Below are 22,768 nucleotides of genomic sequence, written 5' to 3'. Positions count from 1 at the left end.
CATTGCTTGGTTTGCACTGAGGAATTTTATTTTGCAGGCTCTATGAAAATGTCTCTCTGTTAAAGAGTCCCTTGCATTCCGTGCAGTAAATGCCTGCTTCCTTGGTTCACTCAGGTGTCCTTTAACCTCTTTATTACTGAGGTCTGAGATCCCCACTTGCTTTGACAGAACTTTAATAAAAACAACGGTGCCCAAGAAGGGTAAGATGACGCGCCTCAATGACTACCGATTGGTGGCACTAATGTCCGTGGTGATGAAGTGCTTTGAAACATTGGTTACGCACGTATCGATTCCAACCTCAGCATGAACATGGACTCACTACAATTGGCCTACTGCCACAATAAATCAACGAGGGATGTGATTTCGCTGGCTCGCCAAACTGGGTAAATCTGGGCACATCCCTTTGCAACTTGATCCTCAACTTCTTGATCAACAGAACACAATCAGTACAAATTGGCAGCAATGCTTCCTCAACAACTCACTCTATACCCGTGACTGTGTAGCTGAATACAGTTTACTCCATCTTTAAATTTGCTACGTCACCCCTGTTATTGGATGATTTGCAGGTAATGATGAGTCAGAGTATGTCAGGGAGATTGAGCATTTGATTGAATGGTGCCAGAGCAACCACGTTGTTCTCAATGTCAGTAAAACCAAGGAACTGATAGTCGACTTTAGAAGAGGAAGGATGAGGATCCACAAACCTATCTTCATCAATGAGTCAGTGGTGGAGAGAGGCAACAACTTCAAGTACCTGAGCATGTATATGACCGAAGATCTGTCCTGGACCCAGCACATTGATGCAATCATAAAGAAAGCTCACAATGTCTCTCAATGCCTCTCAAAGATTGAGGAGATTCGGCATGTTGACGAATACTCTCCATCACAGGAAACAGACTATTGATAGACATCTACAACAAGCCCACAGATGCCCACAGCAATCGTAACTACACTTCTTCCCACCCTGCTTCCTGTAAAAACTCTATCCCCTACTCCCAATTCCTCCGTCTACACCACATCTGCGCCCAGGGTTATGGTGTTCCATACCAGGGCATCGGAGATGTCCTAATTCTTTAGGAAACGGGGGTTCCCCTCTTCCATTATAGATGAAGCTCTCACTAGGGTCTCATCGGTATCCCACAGCTCCGCTCTTACTCCCCCTCCCCCCATTCGTAATAAGAACAGAGTTCCCCTTGTCCTCACCTTCCACCCCATCAGCCGTCGCATACAGCATATAATCCTCCACATCTTCCCATCACCACCTCTTTCTGCTTTTCGCAGAGACCATTCCCTTCAAAACTCCCATGTCAACTCGTCCCTTTCCACCCATACCACCCCCTCCCCAGGTACTTTCCCCTACAATGCAGGAAATGCTACACCTGTCCCTTTACCTCCTTCCTCGACTCCATCCAAGGACCCAAACAGTCTTTCCAGGTGAGACAGAGATTCACTTGCACCTCCTCCAACCTCATCTACTGTATCCGCTGTTCCAGGTGTCAACTTCTCTACATCGGCGAGACCATGTGCAGGCTCAGCGATCATTTTGCTGAACTACTCTGCTCAGTCCGTCTTAACCTACCTGATCTCCCGGTGGCTCAGCACTTCAACTCCCCCTACCTTTCTCAATCTGACCTTTCTGACTTGGGCCTCCTCCATTGTCAGAGTGAGGCCCAGCGCAAATTGGAAGAACAGCACCTCATATTTCGCTTGTGTAGTTTACACCCCAGCGGCATGAACATCCCCTGACATCAGTCTGAAGAAGGGTCTCGACCCAAAACGTCACCCATTCCTTTTCTCCAGAGATGCTGCCTCACCCACTGAGTTACTCCAGCATTTTGTGTCTACCTTCGATTTAAACCAGCATCTGCAGTTCTTTCTTACACACTCTCTAGAACTCTACAGGTGTATGGCAGAGAGCATATTGACCAGTCACAAAGTGGTGAACACTGCTCGGCCCATCACACATACTGACCTCCACACCATTGAAGGGATCTATAAGGGTCTCAAAAAGGCAGCCAGTATTATCAAGGACCCACACTACCCTGGCAACACTCATTTCAGTTCTTCTATGGGGAAGAAAGTAGAGGAATCTGAAATATTTCATCTCCAGGTTCAAGAGCAGCTGTTTCCCATCAGGCTATTGAACACGAAAAACTCCAACTAAACTGCAAACTGTGTTGGTTGGACTAGGGACATCAAGCTTTGTTTTGTTTTTGCATTATATTGATTTTTAAAAATGTATTGATCTTTAATTTTGTTTTGTTCATTAGTTTGATTATATTATCTATGGAGTACTGTGCTTACAAACTGGTTGTGTTGCTGCTGCAAGTAAGAATTTCATTGTCCTGGTTTAATACATTTGACAATAAAACACTCCTGTCTCTTGAGATAAGACTATGGAAGCTGAGCATGGCATCTATCCCCAGATGTCACATACTTGCTCCTGCTACTCTTACTCCACCATATTCCCGACTCTGCCTTATGGCTTTTAGAATCTGAGGGTCCATTCTCTTCTTCTGGTAGCTGCCGTTGTCTTCAGCTGGCAATGTTGTGCATCAAGCAGCAGATAAAGTCAAATCATGAAGTCACTCCAGGATGCCTCGAACTAAAGCTGGTAACAAGGTCTCATCTTCAGAAGACATGATACTTTCAGTTACAATCCTTGTGCTCTGATGGTTCACCTTGAACATGTGTTTAGCTACTGTTGTTGAGAGTAAGTAGCCAAATCCACCCTTTGTTTCTTCGGAAACATCTTTCTAGGCAATGCCAGTGACATGAAGTGTTGGATAGTACAGTCTTCCTTACAGTAAAGGAATCATCTTGAACATAGTATTCACCACTAGGAAATTCAATTGATCTACATATTGAGGGAACAGAAAATAAGTATCTGTGTGGTTTGGGGGAGCCTGTATGTGGATTTTTAAGTCGGCTGTAATTAACTATGAATACATTGTATTGAACATAATTTTTGACAACATTTTTTGTCACACATCATTTACACTGTTTTGGCCAAAATGTATCCCAATGTTACTGAAACCATTTAAGAACATAAGAAATATAAAAATTAAGAGGGCATTCCATCTCTCAAACATCTTGGCCAATCATTAAATACTGACCAGCTCTGTACATCGTCTATTTTCCCCACCCAATAGCCATTGCCCTTCATTCCTTCCTTTCCTGACTGAAAATACATCAGTCTCGCCTTTATCTCAACATCCTGAGGTTAGATTTTTAACCCTTTTAAAAATTCTTCTAAATCTTAACTGGTAAACGCTTTATCCTGAGATTGTGCCTCATCTGTTGCTTTGAGGTCATTGAGTGATTCGATAAAGTGGAATTTTCAAATTGTCTTCTGTATTCATTTTAAAATATGTGCATGAATCGCACTTCGATAATAACTTGATTTTTTACAGGGCAGCTATGGCAGTTTTGTATGGACCAGCTGAGTTATACTTTTTGAAGAATGAGAGGATGAGATCGCAAGTGCCGGGTGAACGATAAATAGCAGATAACAAATTCATGAGGTGGCATGAATGTGTTTCCATCCATGTGCAACCTATAAAGTCTGTCAGTCCGGCAAAGATAACAAAGTTATTTGTTAAGATTTCAACATTTCAAGCAAGAGGACACAATGATAAGAGAAAACAATGGCACTTACTAGAGCATGGTTGCTAGGTATTGACAAAGTATACCAAGCACTTTAGCCACGTTGATATTCAGTGACATTATCTGGTTTCCAACTCTCACCACACAAACCTATCAAAAGCATATCCCGGATCCAATGGGTGGGCAAAGGTGAGTGACCATTATTTAAACAATTATTACTCAATTTAACAATATCTGTAAATTATTAAGTGACCTCTGCAGGCAAATCCATTATTGTGCTTGGTGGATCTGAAGAAGTTCCTGTTAACTCTTTAATGCTGAGCCAGGGTAAGATTTCCATAGCCTGACTGCAAAAATATATTTACTGTTATTCAACGTCTGAGACAAATTGTACCATTTTTCTTATTTTATATATTTATGAGTAAGCTGTTACTTCTAATGGGATATTGTGCAGTTTGGCCATTAGGTGACGGAACAAGTTCTGCGGCAAAGAGTTATTTGGAACAGACTGCACCTATTTAATGCTTAATTAGTGCAAATAAAGGGAAAAGGTTCAAAGTGCTGGAGTAACTCAGCAGGTCATGCAGCATCTCGGGAGAACATTTGAATTTGAATTTGAATTTGATTCCTTTATTGTCATTCAGACCTTTCGGTCTGAATGAAATTACGTTGCCTGCAGTCATACACAGTAACAATAAATAACAAAACATACAATAAACACAAATTAACATCCACCACAGTGAGTTCACCAAGCACATCCTCACTGTGATGGAGGCAAAAGTCTTAGTCTCTGTCTCTTCCCTCCTTGTTCTCCCTCTGCGCTGAGGCGATCGATCCAGGCCGGAGATGCCGCCCTCCAGTCCAGCGGACCTCCGTGGTGATGTCGCCGCTGCCGAAAGCCGGAACGCCGTCTCCGCTCCGAGTCGGCCATGTTTCGGGTCGGGACCGTTCAGACTCTAACTCACCTGTCCATGTTCTCCAGAGATGCTGCCTGACCCGCTTAGTTAGTCCAGCAATTTGTGTCCTTTTTTGTAAACCGGTATCTGCAGTTCCAGGGAAAAAGTGTGTGGGGGCAGAAACATAAAATAATTTGTTGCAACTGTTTAAATTGTTGATTGATCTGACATGAGTCCAATAATGAACAATCTCACTGAGGGCAATGCTTTGTTTTTAGTTTGTTACTGTCAAGTTGTCAGCTTGCCAGTGTGATTGATATACATGAGGGTCAGCATTCAGCCCAGCTAAAGCAGTAATCTAGTAATAATCTATTCCTGCCCCCACACAGCCAGCTGCTCCTCACGTGCTCTCCAGGTTCCTGACTCAACGCTCCTGCCCAGAATGCCATTCCAAAAATAATGTTGACTTTAGTCCTGAAATTTATTTTTCATAAGTGATAGGAGCAGAATTAGACCATACGGCCCATCAAGCCTACTCTCCCTCCTAACCCCATTCTCCAGCCATCTCCCGTACCAATCAAGAATCACCCATACTAATCAAGAATGTATCTATCTCTGCCTTAAAAATATCCATTGACATGGCCCCCACAGCCCTCTGTGGCAAATAATTCCACAGATTCACCACCCTCTGACTAAATAAATTCCTCCTCATCTCCTTCCTAAAAGAAGGTCCTTTAATTCTGAAGCTATAACCTCTGGCACTAGACTCTCCCATAAGTGGAAACATCCTCTCCACATCCACTCCATCCAAGCCTTTCACTATTCAGTAAGGTTCAATGAGGGACACCCCCCTAACCCTAACCCTAACCCCCCCGCCCCCCCATCCTTCTAAACTCCAGCGAGTACAGGCCCAGTGCCAGCAAACACTCACCATATGTTAACCCACTTATTCCTGGGATGATTCTTGTAAACCTCCTCTGGACCCTCTCCAGAGGCAGCACATCCTTCCTCAGATATGGTGCCCAAAATTGCTCACAATACTGCAAACGCACCCTGACCAGCGCCTTATAAAGCCTCAGCATTACATCCCTGTTTTTGTATTCTAGCCGTCTTGAAACAAATGCAAGCATTACGTTTATCTTCCTTACTACCGATTCGACTTGCAGTTTGAATCTGATTTTCTGCTATCAAAGTTTAGTCTAAAGTAATGTGAATTTACAGTTCTTGCACTAATGTCTTATATATTTCCTGGAGATCTCGGTTAGTTTCTTTCCTCTTATTAGTGAAATAGACAAATATTTCAAATCATTTCTCATTTGCTTTTAACTGCAGCATTCTTGTGCCATGGTTCACCTTTCACTCAGTTCAAAGTCTGAATGGTCCAATTTTGATTTGATGGAGGGAATTTGACAATAATAAAGGTATTTGTGAAAAACCTAACTAACTAACTGACCTTCAGCTAACTTGTTCCATTGCTGCAAATCACCAGACAATGTGTGAAATTGCCAGAGTTTGTGGCATCTGCAAAAAGTGGACCAGTCTAACCCTGGTTAATGGAGCTTGTTCTCCATTATCAGCGGAATGACGGAAGGAGATATGAGCAATGTAGTGAGGTGCCACCTATTCATATACAGACTTCTCATTACTGAGAAGAAACAGGAGTGAAATTGAAAAGATCAGTCTGCCTAAGAGTTAAAGATGCTGTCAATGTCATGCGATTGCGATCAATGAGATAGAGATGTCAATGAAGATTTAGTCTCAATCCATACAGATGTGCATGGCTGCAGGAGTAGCTGAGGAGAACATAAACGAGCTGCTCTCAAAGATAAACATTCAAAAGGAATCTTCAAAACATTTGTAGTACCAGAATAGAGAAAATATAAACAGGCAGTGATGGCTTTCATCCCAAAATTCCAAAGATGGTTGCAGAAGATAGGCTAGGTTAATAATTTCCCAAGCAATATTTGGAAATGGAATTGCCCCAAAGTACTGGTGTGTGTTTAATTTGTGAAGCAATACATTTAAAAAAAAAATATATAGCCCACTTTGTCTTACATACACAGATAAATTCCACAATGGGCAATTTTGTATGAAATTATTAACCATTTGAAATTACCTAATTTGTATGTATTTGTATTTTAGAGGAAATATGTATGAAAGAAAATAATGTCATATTGTATCTGTCATTTATAGAAATTATTTTATATATGAATTTGTGGTGACTGCGACATTGTCCACATTGATGGGATGTGGGCAGTGGAGAGCTGAAGACCGTTAAACTGAAACATTTACTTTTATAGATCTATTAATGTTAAGGACTATGGTTTGTTGCAAAATCTGCCTGCTGAATCTGCTCCAGGTAAACTGCAAGGCCAACTCCCTTTCTCCAGCCCCACCAGGGGATGTCATTTACAACTGGAAGGCCTGCATTGTGCAGGGTCTACTGACTACATGAGAGACTTGCTGCTGGAAGATTCACTGAAGGTCCTTGCAGGTTTCGTGTGTAAAGAAGCAGAAAGTAAGGGCACCTTGCTATTGCTAGGCAAGGTAGGGTCTACAATTTATACATTCCATTACACAAAAAGTAAGCCAATAAATTATACAAATGTTTCCTCTTTGACACAGGTGCCCCTTACTTTACGAGTTAGCACTGCTAAACTGGAGCAGTGGTATGCACCGATGCACACATCTCTTGCACAGAATGAATGCACAGATCTGTTGGTAGCCCTGATAATGGACCCAAATATGGACAACGTGTGTATGTATGTACATGTATCTCAGAGGCTTAAATGGTAACCTGTGAAAATTGAAAGACCAGTAATGAACATGCACAGAAACAACAATATGAAAAGTTTGCCTTTCAAGGTACTGCTCTATGCAAGTTTAATTATGAACAAAAAGTAGAATAGAAGCCAGGAACTGTGTGAATGTGCACGAACAGTGAACATATGTTTTGGGCCGAAACATATGCAAGAGGATGAGCTTTGCACTCAATGTTCGCAACACTATAGTGCTCTGCTAACTTGCCCCTCCTGCATCAGGCTGTTCTCCCAAAAAGGTATACAACAAAACCCTGGAAAACAGGACATTTTCATAGTTTGGGAACCACACCATAGCAAGATTAGGGAACCGCACCTTAGCAACGTTTTGAGTTAGATAGAGTTCTAGGGGCTGGTGGAGTCAAGGGATATGGGGAGAATTATAATTGAAGATCATGATCTCGGATTCATGAAGAAGTGATCCCTGTCCTCCCATGTGCTTCTAAAATCTGGACCCACGTTCAGAAGACATATGCACCAGAAAAATATTTCACCACTGGTATCTGCAGAATTCGCCAAATGCACTGGAAGAAGTGGACCCATGAGAAAATCTTCTTGCAAGACAACACCCACACTAATGAGATTCTCATTGCACTAATCACATCCCAGAATTTAAGAAACAGTTAGACAGGTACATAGATTGGACAGGTTTGGAGGGATATAGACCAAATGTGGGCAGGTGGGACTAGTGTAGCTGGGACATGTTGGCAGGTGTGGCCAAGTTGGGTCGAAGGGCCTGCTTTCACACTGTATCACTCTATGACTATGAAGCCAATTTTCTATCCAGTCAGCTAGCTCTCCATGGATCCCATGCAATCTAACCTTCCAGAGCAGTCTACCATGTGGAACCTTATCAAATGCTTTGCTGAAATCCATGTAGACAATGCCTACAGCTTTGCCCTCATCAATTGTTTTTGGTTACAACAGGTAAGGTTAGAAGAATCTTTGGGGATAGACACTAAACGCTAGAGACACAACATGCAATCAAATAGGTATCTTGGATGTCAGGAGCCAACCTGTAGCTCCACCGATACTGGTGAACGAGTCAAACTAGAACCACCTGTGACAATCATAAGCTGAGATGCTCGAACTTTGGCGAAAAAGTGCAGCTTTAAGCGCAGCGCTACCGCTACCGCACTGCAGAGAGAGACTGGGCAGGAGGTGGAGCCTGGGCTGAGGAGTTGTCGACAGCAGCAGCAGCTGAAAAGGATCAGAGGTGAATTGGAGTCCCAGAGGGAGGGAAGAAAGGTGCGGCCATGGTATTGGGTTTGATGAGTGTAGTGTTGGAGCTGGTGACAATGGTGAGCAGCTCCTGGACAGTGCTGCCCGCGGCTCTCGTCGTGGCCCTGGCCACTTGGATGTGGTGGAACAGAGGCAGGAGCCGGGAGGAGCGGGAGCGGGAGACCCCGGGCGTTGCTGGTGCTGCTTGCTGTTGCTGCCGCCGGCAGTGCAGCCAAGGACAAGGGCGGCCACCCTGGGATCGGCGCTGCAGGTAAACCGCGACTCAAATACAACGCGTTAAAAAAAAACTACGAGTATGAAGCCAAAACTGGAAATACTGGGAACGTTCAACAGGTTTGGCAACACCCGCGGGGAGGAACGGTGACATTTCAAACGTTGACCTCATGTCGTTTTCTAGAGGAACTGCCGGACCAACTCAATTAATAAATGTCTCTGTATCCCAGCGTGTCCGGCGGGTTCACTGCCGATGGCTGTTTCCAGCCCAGACCCCTGGACTTCTCCAGACTGCCCCGCCAGAGAGCTGCACCAAACGTGGTTGAGCTTTCACAAGCTCCATATTTCTCCCCATTTCAGTGACTGAACAGACTCCCTTCCCCCACCCACACGTGTGTGTGTCTCTGTCTTTGCTATTTTACCTCCCCCTCTTCCTCTCTGTCCCTGCTCGGAGCGGTTACAGTTGGTTTTGCTGAAGGAACTTCGCCATTAATGCGCAACAAGTGCGGATACTGCGCTAATTTAAGAAACAAACACACGCAGCTTTTGACTATTTGGTGCTCATTTGCATTGCTTACTTCCACTGGTTTATATTTATTGGATTTCGGTGTCTGAACGGTTACTCAGTTGTGGAAACAACCCAGAACCTACAGACCAGTGGCGTGAAATTCAACCCACTCTGGAATACAACCCGGAGAAACATACATAGAAAATAGGTCCATTCGGCCTTTCGAGCCAGCACCGCCATTCAATATGATCATGGCTGATCATCCAAAATCAGTACTCCGCTCTGGCTTTTTCCTCCATATCCCTTGATTCTCTTAGTCCGAAGAGCTAAATCTAACTCTCTTGAAACCATTAAGTGAATTGCCTCCACTGCCTTCTGTTGTAGATAATTCCACAGATTCAAAACTCTCTGGGTGATTTTTTTTTCTTCTCCTTCCTCATCTCGGTCATAAATAGCCTACCTCGGACCCCTTGTTCTGGACTCCTGTAACATCGGAATTTTTTTCCTGCATCCACCCTGTCCAATCCTCTAAGAATTTTATTTGTTTCTATAAGAGTCAAGAGTCAATTTAATTGTCATTTGGACCCCTGGAGGTCCCCTCTCACCCTTCTAAATTCCAATGAATACAAGAATGATGACCCATTCATAGAAACATAGAAATTAGGTGCAGGAGTAGGCCATTCGGCCCTTCGAGCCTGCACCGCCATTCAATATGATCATGGCTGATCATCCAACTCCGTATCCCTTACCTGCCTTCTCTCCATACCCCCTGATCCCCTTAGCCACAAGGGCCACATCTAACTCCCTCTTAAATATAGCCAATGAACTGGCCTCAACTACCCTCTGTGGCAGAGAGTTCCAGAGATTCACCACTCTCTGTGTGAAAAAAGTTCTTCTCATCTCGGTTTTAAAGGATTTCCCCCTTATCCTTAAGCTGTGACCCCTTGTCCTGGACTTCCCCAATATCGGGAACAATCTTCCTGCATCTAGCCTGTCCAACCCCTTTAGAATTTTGTAAGTTTCTATAAGATCCCCTCTCAATCTCCTAAATTCTAGAGAGTATAAACCAAGTCTATCCCGTCTTTCTTCATAAGACAGTCCTGACATCCCAGGAATCAGTCTGGTGAACCTTCTCTGCACTCCCTCTATGGCAATAATGTCCTTCCCTCAGATTTGGAGACCAAAACTGTACGCAATACTCCAGGTGTGGTCTCACCAAGACCCTGTACAACTGCAGTAGAACCTCCCTGCTCCTATACTCAAATCCTTTTGCAATGAAAGCTAACATACCATTCGCTTTCTTTACTGCCTGCTGCACCTGCATGCCTACCTTCAATGACTGGTGTACCATGACACCCAGGTCTCGCTGCATCTCCCCCTTTCCCAATCGGCCACCATTAGATAATAGTCTGCTTTCCTGTTTTTTCGACCAAAATGGATAACCTCACATTTATCCACATTATACTGCATCTGCCAAACATTTGCCCACTCACCCAGCCTATCCAAGTCACCCTGCAGTCTCCTAGCATCCTCCTCACAGCTAACACTGCCCCCCAGCTTAGTGTCATCTGCAAACTTGGAGATATTGCCTTCAATTCCCTCATCCAGATCATTAATATATATATTGTAAATAGCTGGGGTCCCAGCACTGAGCCTTGCGGTACCCCACTAGTCACTGCCTGCCATTGTGAAAAGGACCCGTTTACTCCTACTCTTTGCTTCCTGTTTGCCAGCCAGTTCTCTATCCACATCAGTACTGAACCCCCAATGCCGTGTGCTTTAAGTTTGTATACTAATCTCTTATGTGGGACCTTGTCAAAAGCCTTCTGGAAGTCCTGCCATCCTGGGAATTAACCTGGTGAACCATTGCTGCACTCCCTCAATAGCAATAATGTCCTTCCCCAAATTAGGAGACCAAAATTGCACACCATACTCCAGGTGTGGTCTCACCAGGGCCCTGTACAACTGCAGTAGGACTTCCTTGCTCCTAAACTCAAATCCTCTTGCAATGAAGGCCAACATACTATTAGCTTTCTTCACTGCCTGCTGTACCTGCATGCTTACCTTCAGTGACTGATGTACAAGCACAGCAGGTCTTGTTGCACCTCCCCTTCTCCTAATCTGACACCATTCAAATAATAATCTGCCTTCCTGTTCTTGCCACCAAAGTGGATAACTTAATTTATCCTCGTTATACTGCATCTGCCATGCTTCTGCCCACTCACCCAACCTATCCAAGTCCTCCTCGCAGCTCACACTGCCGCCTTGCTCTAATGATAATTGGCAACAGTTCATGGGAGCGATTTTGATCATGAACTGCAACAGTTTGAACTCCACATTTATGAATCTGTTCAAACACCAGATTATTTAGTGTTGGAGGAGCGAATAAGGTTTAGCAACAGATCAGGTCGGCGAGTCCAGCCGCTTCCTTCGAGGAAGCATGTCTATCTGTGTCCGTGTCTGTCTGTGCCAGAACAACGCTAGTCTTGAGTCATGGATTAGATTAATACAGTGTGGAAACAGGCCCAACTCGCCCACACCAGCCAACAATGTTCCCAGCTACCAGAGTCCCACTTGCCTGCGCTTTGTCCATAACCCTCCAAACCTGTCCTATACATGTACCTGTCAAACTGTTTCTTAAACGATGGGATAGTCCCAGCCACAACTACCTCCTCTGGCAGCTTGTTCCATTCACCCCCCACCCTCTGTGTGAAAAACGTTACTTTGCGGATTCCTGTTAAATCTTTACCCTTTCATAGAAACATAGAAATTAGGTGCAGGAGTAGGCCATTCGGCCCTTCGAGCCTGCACCGCCATTCAATATGATCATGGCTGATCATCCAACTCAGTATCCCGTACCTGCCTTCTCTCCATACCCTCTGATCCCCTTGGCCACAAGGGCCACATCTAACTCCCTCTTAAATATAGCCAATGAACTGGCCTCAACTACCCTCTGTGGCAGAGAGTTCCAGAGATTCACCACTATCTGTGTGAAAAATGTTCTTCTCATCTCGGTTTTAAAGGATTTCCCCCTTATCCTTAAGCTGTGACCCCTTCACAGTTTCACCTTGAACCTGTGTCCTCTGGTCCTTGAATCCCCTACTATGGGCAAAAGCTTGTGCATCTACCCGATCTATTCCTCTCATGATTTTGTATACCTCCATAAGATCTCCTTTCATCCTCCTATGCTCCATGGAATAGAGACCCAGCCAACTCAACCTCTCCCTATAGCTCACACCCTCTAGTCCTGGCAAAATCCTCATAAAGACTGTCCATATACTGCTCCAGGGCCAACTAATACTGAACCAACACTCCCTGACAAGGAAATGTTTGCAAATTGAAAGAATCCACTGGCTAATTGTTGAAGAGTTTAAATATTAAACTGTGCACATTGCTGAAATTAGAATCTGAACCCAATATAGTATCCGGGCAAGCCCCACAAAGATTCGAGCTTCAGATGAAACGGTGGCTGTCTGGACAGGTTTGAACTGTTGCCAGTTGTCAAGAGGTTATTCATAATGTTCTAACATTCCACTATTACAGAGCACTTTCCTCAAGTCTTTCACGATTAGACACAGCCCTCTTTAACGGGTACTGTCTGGGAAACTAATTTTTGATACTAAGGCAAGCAGTCCATTATTCTTAAACAATTTACCGTAGCATTTGCTTTCATTAGATACTAGACTAAGTGGGACCCGTTGGGTCCCATGTTCATATGGGAGGGCTGGTCCCCTGACACAATATTCCACCTCTCCACCAATTCCAATATTGGTGGCCAGTGGGGGGGGGGGCTTTCTGGAGTGCTGGTATGGGTTCTTGGGGTGGCAGCTCAGTCCCTCAAGCCTGATCTGCTGGCAGCTCAATCACGGCTGGTGGGCTGGCAGTTGACTCGTGACTATTCCTTGAAATTCCATTTCAAGCAGGGTGCAAGGCCACCAAATTCAAATCCATGTTCTTACCATTTCAAGCAGGGTGCAAGGCCACCGAATTCAAATGCAGCTTCATATCATTTCATGCAGGGTGAAACCACCATAAAACCACACAAAACACCAAACACACAGTTCACAAGACATTCAGTGTGTTCTGTTGATTCATAGCTCAGACAGAGTCGTGACCTCTCCCTCCCCCATCATGCAGAGACTGAGCCACACCCACACTTCCAGGTTTTATAACCCCTCCCACCAGAAAAGGAGTGGCTTTCATGGCGTGATTGACAGGAGTGAGATTCTCAACATTTTTTAAACACTAATAACACTTTTATTTTTCATTGATGGGAAGAATTCTCTGCACCTGCTCAGCGGAGGGGGACTGAGTAAGATGGCCAAAAATCACAGCCGTAAGTGGTAGAGTTTGATCTAAAATCAATATACAGTGCAAACAGGAAGTAAGTGCATTTGCAGTAGTGCTATTTAACTTCAAGCCAAGGCACCCAAGCCACCATTTGCAGTAAGTAGTGCCTTTCAACTTCACGCCAAAACACCCAAACAACCATTTGCAGGCAGTGCCTTTTTATTTCAAACAAACCATATTTTCATTTTCAAACCACATTAAGGGGACTCACAGTTGTGTAGACATTTGTTCAGTGTTATTCAGAGCTCAGAGAGACATGACCCTTGGCTTCATCCATCTTGCAGAGACTGAATGAGGCACACCACTTCCTGGTTTGATAGTTCCTCCCCCTCCCTCCAGCAGGGGCAGCAGAGAGAATGGTGAATTAAAAAAAAAACATTAATATCTCTCTGATTTGTCATCGATGGGAAAAATCCTCAGCACCCGTAAGGCGGAGTGGGGCTCTGAGCGAGGTGGCCAAAAATGACGGCCGTAGGTGGCGGCGTTCTGTCGGAAATCGCAGCACAGTGGGCCAAAAGCGGTCAAGATCAGAGTTTTAGTAATATAGATTATTGACCAGGACTTATTTGTTTAAATGCCTTGATTAAATTAGAACTATTGTCTTGACTTTTTTTTGGATGGGGGAAACTAAGGATTTTGAAAACCTCCAGCTGTTTGCTAGTGATCATGTGGTTGAAATATTAATGGATTTAACATTTGATCTCTCTTCTCTTCACAGTTAGAGCTGATATTGAAAGGAACAATTTACTCGAGTTCAAAGAAAGAACAGAGTTAAAAGTTGGTGTGCAATCATCTTCAGTTAAACAGAAATCTGTTGATTCGGAGTCTAAAGACATTTTGGACACTATGGTCAGCGATCAGAGAGAAAATGACTTTGCTCCTGAACTATCAAAGAAGCAAGATTGGTCTGTTGCTGAACAGATAAGTGACAAGATGCAAATTGAGCCCATAGCTCAACCAACTAGTGGTGGGGAAAGTCCTGTCCATAATGTACACTTCACTGAGTATAGCTTGGGTCAGGAAAAGAAACGTGTTTGTGAAAAACTGAAGCCAACTCTGAGTACTGAAGAGGTGTTCAACCAATATGACCATGAAGATAAAGCTTTGGATCTTGCTTCAGCGGTTGAACAGAAATTTGGTGGTACTGAGAGTCTTCTCCTTATTCAGACTAATGAAGACATCAGTGAGACTAATGTTGATATGCTTAGTAACTTGAATATCATTGAAACTAAAATGGAAAAAGACAAAAGAAAAAGCATTAAGTTGGTTTTTAAAGATGAATCGGAAAGAACAGCTGCAAGCTTGGAGTCTGAAAATACACCCAAGAAAGTTGCTGCAGTCTCCCCTTTGCCTGTTAATAATGTTTCAGTGAATTTTAATGTTCACTATGTTACCTGCTCAAATTCTCAGATCCTTGCAGTGACCGGCAGCCATGAGTGCCTGGGACAGTGGGAGAATTATGTCCCATTGAAACCGGACAAGGATGGATTCTGGTCTAATTCTATCCTGCTCCCAGTGAATTTAAAATTTGAATGGAAATATGTGGTGGTGGAAAATGGTAAGATGTGGCGATGGGAGGAATGCCCGAATAGATGGCTGGAGACCAGCCATGAAGATATGGAAATGTATCAATGTTGGGGTTACCCCTGAATCCCTCAACAGAAGTTACAGTTACAGCAGAAGGCAGCTGTGATGCACTGATTGATATTGCAGGACAGAGCTGAAGTTGAGCTTTGTTCATTGAACTTTTCCCTTCCTCAAATAAGGAAGACTAATTATTGCTGTTACTCAACTCTTGTCACAGGCTCAACTGGTTTAACAGGAGTCTGCTGTATCTTCCCCGTTTATTTCTGTACTTCAATTTTCAGATTAATAACTTGTCGGCATTTTCACTGCTTGAAGTCCAGGCTGCTTTATTGTAACCATTTACTGCTTCCTGCAATGTTCTTAACTGTCATCTCCTTTCTTTACCAGAGGACAGTTACTGTAGTAACTTAGCTAGGGCAATAAGCATAAAATATCCAGGCAGTTATTTGTTAATGATTAATATGTACAAGACCACAAGCCTAATTTTTAAATCTGTATTGTCAGAAATGATTTCAATTAAAGATGAATTTCAATAAATATTTTTGGATGAAGTGTTATTGAATATTTATTAAACTTCGACAATCTCGTGCATAAAATGCGTTGGTATGCAATGAAAGGTGGAACTAACTGAATACAATTTGTATGCAATCAGTTTGAGCATAAATGAAGCAATAGTCTTGTAGATTTAAAGAGAAAGATCAATTGAAGTTGGCTCATTTCCATCTCTACCTGAAGAAATGCTTGAACAATTATTAAGACTTGCAACTTGTGAATAGTGACATGGGTCATTTGACTATATTGCGGAATTTTGTGATATTTTGATTCTATTCCTAAATACAATGTTCCTACCAAAGCTCAATGGAACTGGTTGAAGTTGAAATCTGTCTTGAGCTTGATTAGAATTTATTTCACATGGCAGTGCTTTACATGGGTGCTACGATAGTTTTGAATGAATAAGTTTATTGGCTAAGTATGTACACGTACAAGGAATTTGCCTTGGTGCTCTGCTCGCAAGTAACAACATGACATACAGTACCATTAAATGACACATAAAACATTAAAAATAAAACATTACAGTTTAAACATGTGAATAAAATAAATACCAGAGCAAAATGATGCTACAGACTTTTGGTTAGTGAGTAGAGCTACTAATCGTGGGGAAAAAAGCTGTTTATGTCTGGCTGTGGCGGCTTTGACAGTCCCGAGTCGCCTCCCAGAGGGAGGTGCTTCAAAGAGTTTGTGGCCAGGGTGAGAGGGGTCAGAGATGATCTTACCTGCTCGCTTCCTGGCCCTTGCAGTGTACAGTTCGTCGATTGGATGGGTTGTGGTGGGGGGGGGGAAGGGTGCAGCCAACAGACTTCTCAGCTGATTGGACGATTCGCTGCAGCCTCCGGACATCGTGCTTGGTGGCTGAGCTAAACCAGACCATGATGGAGAAGGTGAGGACAGACTCTATGATGGCAGTATAGAATTGGACCATCACTGCCTGTGGCAGAATGTGTTTTATCAGCTGCCGCAGGAAGTACATCCTCTGTTGGGCCCGTTGGGCCTTTTTGACTGGAGTCGATGGTGGCCCCAATTTCAGGTCCTTGGAGATGATGGTCCCAAGGAATTTAAAATACTCCAAGATGTGACTGTGGTGTTGATGGTGAGTGGGGGAGGGGGAGCTCTCTTAAGGGTGAGAGGGGTCAGAGATGATCTTGCCCGCTCGCTTCCTGGTCCTTGCAGTGTACAGTTCATCAATGGATGGAAGGTTGCAGCCAATAACTTTCGCTGCTGATCGGACGATTCGCTGCAGCCTCCAGGTGTCGTGCTTGGTGGCTGAGCCAAACCAGACCATGATGGAGAAGGTGAGAACAGACTATGATGGCCGTGTAGAATTGGACCATCATTGCCTGTGGCAGATTGTGCTTCCTCAGCTGCAGTAGGAAGTAAATCCTTTGTTGTGCCTTTTTCTATATGGTCGATGGTAGCCCCCCACTTAAGGTCCTTGGATATGGTTCCCAGGAACTTAAGACTCCACAGATGTAACTGTGGTGTTATTGAAGGTGAGGGGAGGGGGAGCTCTCCTAAAGTCTACAATCAATTCCACTGTCTTAAGAGCATTGAGATCTAGGTTGTTTCAACGGCACCAAGATGCCAGCTGTGACACTTCCTGTCTGTAGGCAGATTCCTCCCCATCCTGGATCAGTCCAATCAGGGTTGTGTCGTCCGCAAACTTGAGAAGCTTGACAATGGTGGCTGGAGGTGCAGTCGTTGGTGTAGAGGAGAGGAGAGAGTACGCAGCCTTGCGGTGCTCCTATGCTGAGCATTTGCGGGTCCGAGATGTGTTTTCCCAGCCTCACATGCTGCTTCCTGTCAGGAAGTTGGTGATCCACCGGCAGAGGGATTCAGGCACAGTCAACTCGGAAAGTTTGGAGTGTAGTGGCTCTGGCACAATGGTGTTGAATGCAGAGCTAAAATCAACAAGCAGGATCCTCGCATAGGTCCTCTGCCGGTCTATGTGCTGCAGGATGAAGTGCAGGCCCAGGTTGACAGCATCATCCTCAGATCTATTGGCCCGATATGCAAACTGCATAGGATCCAGCAGGGAGTTTGTGATATTTTTCAGCTTGGCCAGCGCAAGCCTTTCGAGTGTCTTCATGACTACAGAGGTCAGTGCGACAGGCCTGTAGTCATTAAGACAAGTAATCCTTGCCTTTTTGGGTACAGGGACAATAGTGGAGACTGATCGCAATAGTGTAAGCAGGCAGGGTCAGTACTTGTTTGCAGGGACTGGTTAAAAATGTCTGCATAGACTGGTGCCAGCTGTTTAGCACAGAGCTTAAGAGTAGAGGGGGAAACATTGTCAGGTCTTGGAGATTTCCGATCTTTTTGTTTTTTGAAAAGCCTCTCCACCTCTATTTTTATTGTTGATATTGGATAAGTGATGTTGTGCAGCACAGAGGGTGTGGGTGATTGTGTGTGAAGTGGTGATTGGAGGTGGGTGGGTGTAGATAGGCCCAGTCTTTGATTCAAGATTCAAGGTTCAATTTAATTGTCATTTGGACCCCTTGAGGTCCAAACGAAATGCCGTTTCTGCAGCCATACATTACAAATAGACCCAAGACACAACATAATTTACATAAACATCCATCACATCGCAGTGATGGAAGGCCAAAAAAAACTATCTCTCCACTGCACTCTTTCCCCCCCCCCCCCGATGTCAAAGTCAAAGCCCCCGGCTGGCGATGGCGATTGTCCCGCGGTCATTAAAGCCACGCCGGGTGGTGCGAGGTCGCACACCGGGTCTTGATGTTAGAGCCCCCGGTGTGCGCTCGCAGAGTCCCGCGGCCATTCCAAGCCGCGCGGGGCAGTGATGTCAGGTCCCGCTCCAGGAGCTCTTCGACCCCGCAACTCGGGCGGGAGAAGTCGCCGTTGCGAGAGCCCTGAAAAGCGGTCTCCCTCCAGAGACCCGCGGGCTCCCGGTGCCTCCGTCCACCAGACCCGCAGTTGCAGCCTCCGAATCTCCGGAGGTCGGGCCGCAGCAGCAGCAGCGCTCCACCACCACTCCACCCGCTGTGGACTCAGCCAGCTCCGCGATGATGAGGTGAGTCGTCGGCACCAGAGTCCCCGGTCTTCCTGTTGGAGGCCGCTCCTCGTTGCAGCCCCAACGATAACGGAGACTCGACAAGAAAAGGTCGGGTCTCCCGTGCAGGGAGAGATTTAACAGTTACCCCCTCCCTCCCACACACACACCCCAACAAAAAATAACAAAAACTACACAGAAACATAGACAAAAAAATAATAAAAACGCGGACGGGCTGCAGAGGCCGCTGCTGACGAGAGTTTGCAGACGGACGTCAGGCTGTGAGTGGGTATGAAGTGGTCCAGTCTTTTCTTAAGTAGTCTTGACTTAAGTAGGTGTGAAATGGTGAATGGGAAGGAGATGGTGCAGGGTCCATTCTTTGTAGACTGGGGTCTGGCGGTGTTGGTTGGGGAGGTGGTACCAGGGTTATGTTTCTGATTTTCAAACCTGCAGTAAAACTCATTCAGGTCGTTGGTCAGCTGACGATTGTCCAAAGAACGGAGGACTTTCCTCTTGTAGCTGGTAATTTCTTGCAAGCCCTTCCAAACTGAAGAAGAGTCACTAGCTGAGAACCTGCTCCTCAACTTCTCAGAGTGCCTTTTCTTGGCAGCTCTGATTCCTCTTCTCAGCTTGTACTTGGCCTGCCTGTAGAGTTCTGCACCCCCCGCTCCTGTAGGCCTCCTCTTTAGACCGTCGGAGCTGTCTGTGAGTTCTGCAGTAAACCAGGCTTGTTGTTGTTGTTGAATCATGTCCGGGTCTTAGTTGGAATGCAACAGTGTCTGTATACTCATCGAGGCTTGTTGTTGCTTCCTTGAACACATTCCAATCCGTGCAGTCAAAGCAGGATTGTAGGCTCTCAAGGCCCTCGCTTGTCCACCTTTTCGTTGTTCTGACCACAGGCTTAGCAGCTTTTAGTTTCTGCCTGTAGGTCAGAATCAGGTGAACTAGACAATAGAAACATAGAAAATAGGTGCAGGAGTAGGCCTTTCGGCCCTTCGAGCCTGCACCGCCATTCAATATGATCGTGGCTGATCACCCAACTCAGTATCCTGTACCTGCCTTCTCTCCATACCCACTGATCCCTTTAGCCACAAGGGCCACATCTAACTCCCTCTTAAATATAGCCAATGAACTGGCCTCAACTACCTTCTGTGGCAGAGAATTCCACAGATTCACCACTCTGTGTGAAAAATGTTTTCCTCATCTCGGATCATCCAATGATCAGAGAGACCCAGACCCGCCCGGGGAACAGAGCGATATGCGTTCTTGATTGACATGTAGCAGTGATCGTGTGTTCTCTCCCCTCTGGTGGGGCAAGTAACATGAAGTCTGTATTTTGGAAGGTCACGGCTGAGTTTAGCTTTGTTAAAGTCCCACAAAACAATGACCAAGACTGGAGGTAAAAGGAAGCTGTACACAAAAATAAAAAAGGGCAGTATTTACAGTATCTTGTTAAAACCAGCCATGAACATAAGCGAACGCACTGCACTGAATTATATACATGCATCCCTAATCCTGGATACTTACCCTGGTTGAATAAACTTGAACAATTAACAGTGACCCCTTATTTGTTTTTTGGGGTCCCGGGATTAGGATAAAACCAAAGGGATCGATTTGAGATGGGAGACACCTCTGAGTCGCACTTAATTGTAACGACTAGACCTCCAGCAACAGCGAAAGAAATAAGAAAAATGATAAATGGCTGAAGGACAAACACACAATTCATGTTTTAAGTTGCCAATGACACAAGGAAAGATCACATGGGTCAGAAAGGAATGGGACACTATGAAAAGCAATAGCTGTCTACTGAGGATCTACCTGCTGTGGCTCTGGTCCAAGTACCCTATGAACTATGGGCAAAGCATAAGAATCGTGTGGGATGAGTGTATTCAGCTCCTGAACATAAACTGACTATAAAATAGGGGAGCTGCCTTGCCAATAATTAAAACAATATTGACTGGCCCCGGAGGCTGAAGGGATAGATATAGTCTTTATGGTCGACATGATTGTCTTTATTGCAACAAGCACTATTAGTGAAAGTGCAAAGTCTGTGCAATAGATCCCGAAAGTGGGAAGACGTAATGAATGATGTTTCGTCTAAGACCTGAGAGCTATTTAAAATGGTCCTTTAGTACCTGATACCAATATTATTCTGTCATCTATAACGACAGAAGCCGACACCTTTACAGTAAGCTATGTTCAGCTCTTTTCCCATATCCCTGCATAAAGACCGATAACCTATTGTTCTATGACTTTGGTGCAGCAGTGGTGGAATAACATGCCAGCCTGCTTACGCACTGTAATAGTGAAGGGCTACAATTAAAGAAGTGTTAAGCAGTGAACTAGCTGCTGTAAAAGGTAAACAAGCTTTCAGTGCAAAAATTATTACATTTACTTCAATTATATTAGCTCCTTGGTTGGTTAATACTGTACAATGAAACAAATTATTCACTTGTCTTGCTTTTATACCGATTTGTTAATTGTATGTCTATAACTATCTGTAGTGCGTGTAGGAATAATTTGTATATTAAATATTTGTCATTTTTACCCACTCCAATCCGTCTTGGTTCTCCAATGGGAGACTTTATCCTGTACACAATAAATTGAGCATGGAAACTAACAATTTAATACAAAACATAGGCATTTGGCTTTTAATCTCTAGTGCTAACATTTAACTATTTTCAAGTGAATAGACATAATTTATCTCACAAGATCTTAAATAGCAGCAGATTTTATTTTTGTACTGCACCGAGCCAAAAGCCATACATCGTAGCAATAAAATGCAGAAACTGGACGTCACTTCTTTAACATTTTCTCTCTGTCTTTTACTCTCTTTATCCTCTTCTCTTGGCTTCTGATCATAGAGGACATTTCTGCAAATCAAATGGTTTACATTTGTAATAGCTTGTATTCATTATATTGGTTGTACTAATGAATGAAATGCTGAAAAAAAAACATATTTCAAATCTATTTTCTGCATTGGAAGCATACATTAATAACATTTAACAGATCATGTGCTCTCCTGAATGGAGAAATATACAAAATAATAATTTCAATATTTTGAAATGTGAGCAAGTGGCAAGTATTTATACCATGATTCTTCAGCTGAAGATCTTCCACCAGGTTTTGCAGACCATCCAGTTTGTTCTGCAGTTTTTTGCAAGCCTGCCCCGCGACATCAGTCTGTTCACCGCCTGATGGGAGAAATCCAAAATACAATTATCACCTCATTGTTCCCGAATGTGAAGGGTTCTCTAATATTGTTTTTCAGTACATTGGAATTGTGATCAATTGTAGATTAATTCTAAAATGATTTTCCAAAATTAAGATCATTCATCTCATCCATGACTCACTGATCTCTTGAACCAGTAACTTATGTATTTTTCATTTTCAGATGACACTATTGCAGGATATCTGCACATGTGGGATTTGATTGTTTTTAAATTTCCACTTAAGATAATAGGTCAAAGCGTTTTATCCCCCTCCCCCCTGACATTTCGAGATGCAATGTTTTAGAACAAATCCACTTAGCTCTAAACTTTAAATTAGACAACAACCCTCTCATTATCACCCCTTCCCCAGCCACCAATCCACCCTTCCTGAGGTAATCTATTGCCAGTCCTGATTTGTTCTGGCCTTTTCTCACACACAGTCATTTTCCTCCCTCCGCCCCATCCCACCCATGGTCCACCATGCCTATTTTGTGGCTATCTTTGATTCATTTCCCCATTAGATTAACTGGACAAATTCTTGTTTTGAAGCAAATCAAAAATGAGCACACCTAAATATTCATTTGAGAATATTAGAAACATCTATTAGCTTTTCAATATAGAGGATTTAAAAGTTAAAGGAAGGAATTATATGTCCAGGCGGTTAAAGGTATACATTTATAATGGGTGGCGTTTTACTGTTTGAGGGTAAGGTATGAAGAGGTGAGCTCCATGATGAGAATGTTAATGCAAGTAAGTTACGAAATAGG

General features: G+C 44.0%; 2 protein-coding genes across 8 annotated transcripts in view; one reads left to right on the top strand and one right to left on the bottom strand.

Annotated features, from left to right (window-relative positions):
- Positions 1 to 8,483: 8,483 nt before the first annotated feature.
- Positions 8,484 to 15,773, top strand: stbd1 (starch binding domain 1). The gene is made up of 2 exons (XM_055639750.1): positions 8,484 to 8,813; positions 14,353 to 15,773. The coding sequence occupies exon 2, from the start codon at positions 14,481 to 14,483 to the stop codon at positions 15,282 to 15,284; it is 804 nt and encodes a 267-aa protein (XP_055495725.1). The 5' UTR covers positions 8,484 to 8,813; positions 14,353 to 14,480; the 3' UTR covers positions 15,285 to 15,773.
- A 5,619-nt stretch (positions 15,774 to 21,392) lies between these two features.
- The window catches only part of LOC129699694 (coiled-coil domain-containing protein 158-like), a 100,683-nt gene continuing 99,307 nt past the window's right edge, over positions 21,393 to 22,768 (bottom strand). For 3 of the 7 annotated variants that reach the window (XM_055639694.1, XM_055639702.1, XM_055639712.1), the window contains exons 26-27: positions 21,882 to 21,983; positions 21,396 to 21,662 (exon numbers count right to left, since the gene is read on the bottom strand). In XM_055639694.1, coding sequence (XP_055495669.1) covers positions 21,586 to 21,662; positions 21,882 to 21,983 — 179 coding nt within the window. In that variant the 3' untranslated portion in view covers positions 21,396 to 21,585. Of the gene's footprint in view, positions 21,663 to 21,881; positions 21,984 to 22,768 lie in introns of those variants that run through there. The other 4 variants (XM_055639726.1, XM_055639719.1, XM_055639734.1 and 1 more) reach the window with 4 other exon arrangements.

This window comes from Leucoraja erinacea, chromosome 1 (assembly GCF_028641065.1).
Source record: "Leucoraja erinacea ecotype New England chromosome 1, Leri_hhj_1, whole genome shotgun sequence".
In the NCBI taxonomy this organism is placed as follows: domain Eukaryota; kingdom Metazoa; phylum Chordata; class Chondrichthyes; order Rajiformes; family Rajidae; genus Leucoraja; species Leucoraja erinaceus.
Note: the sequence above shows the minus strand (reverse complement) of the source record. Positions and strands in the feature narration are given on the sequence as shown.

Bases quoted from the DNA above. Each gene is read 5' to 3' on its own strand.
- stbd1 (XM_055639750.1), top strand. From the start codon at position 14,481: ATGGTCAGCGATCAGAGAGAAAATGACTTTGCTCCTGAACTATCAAAG.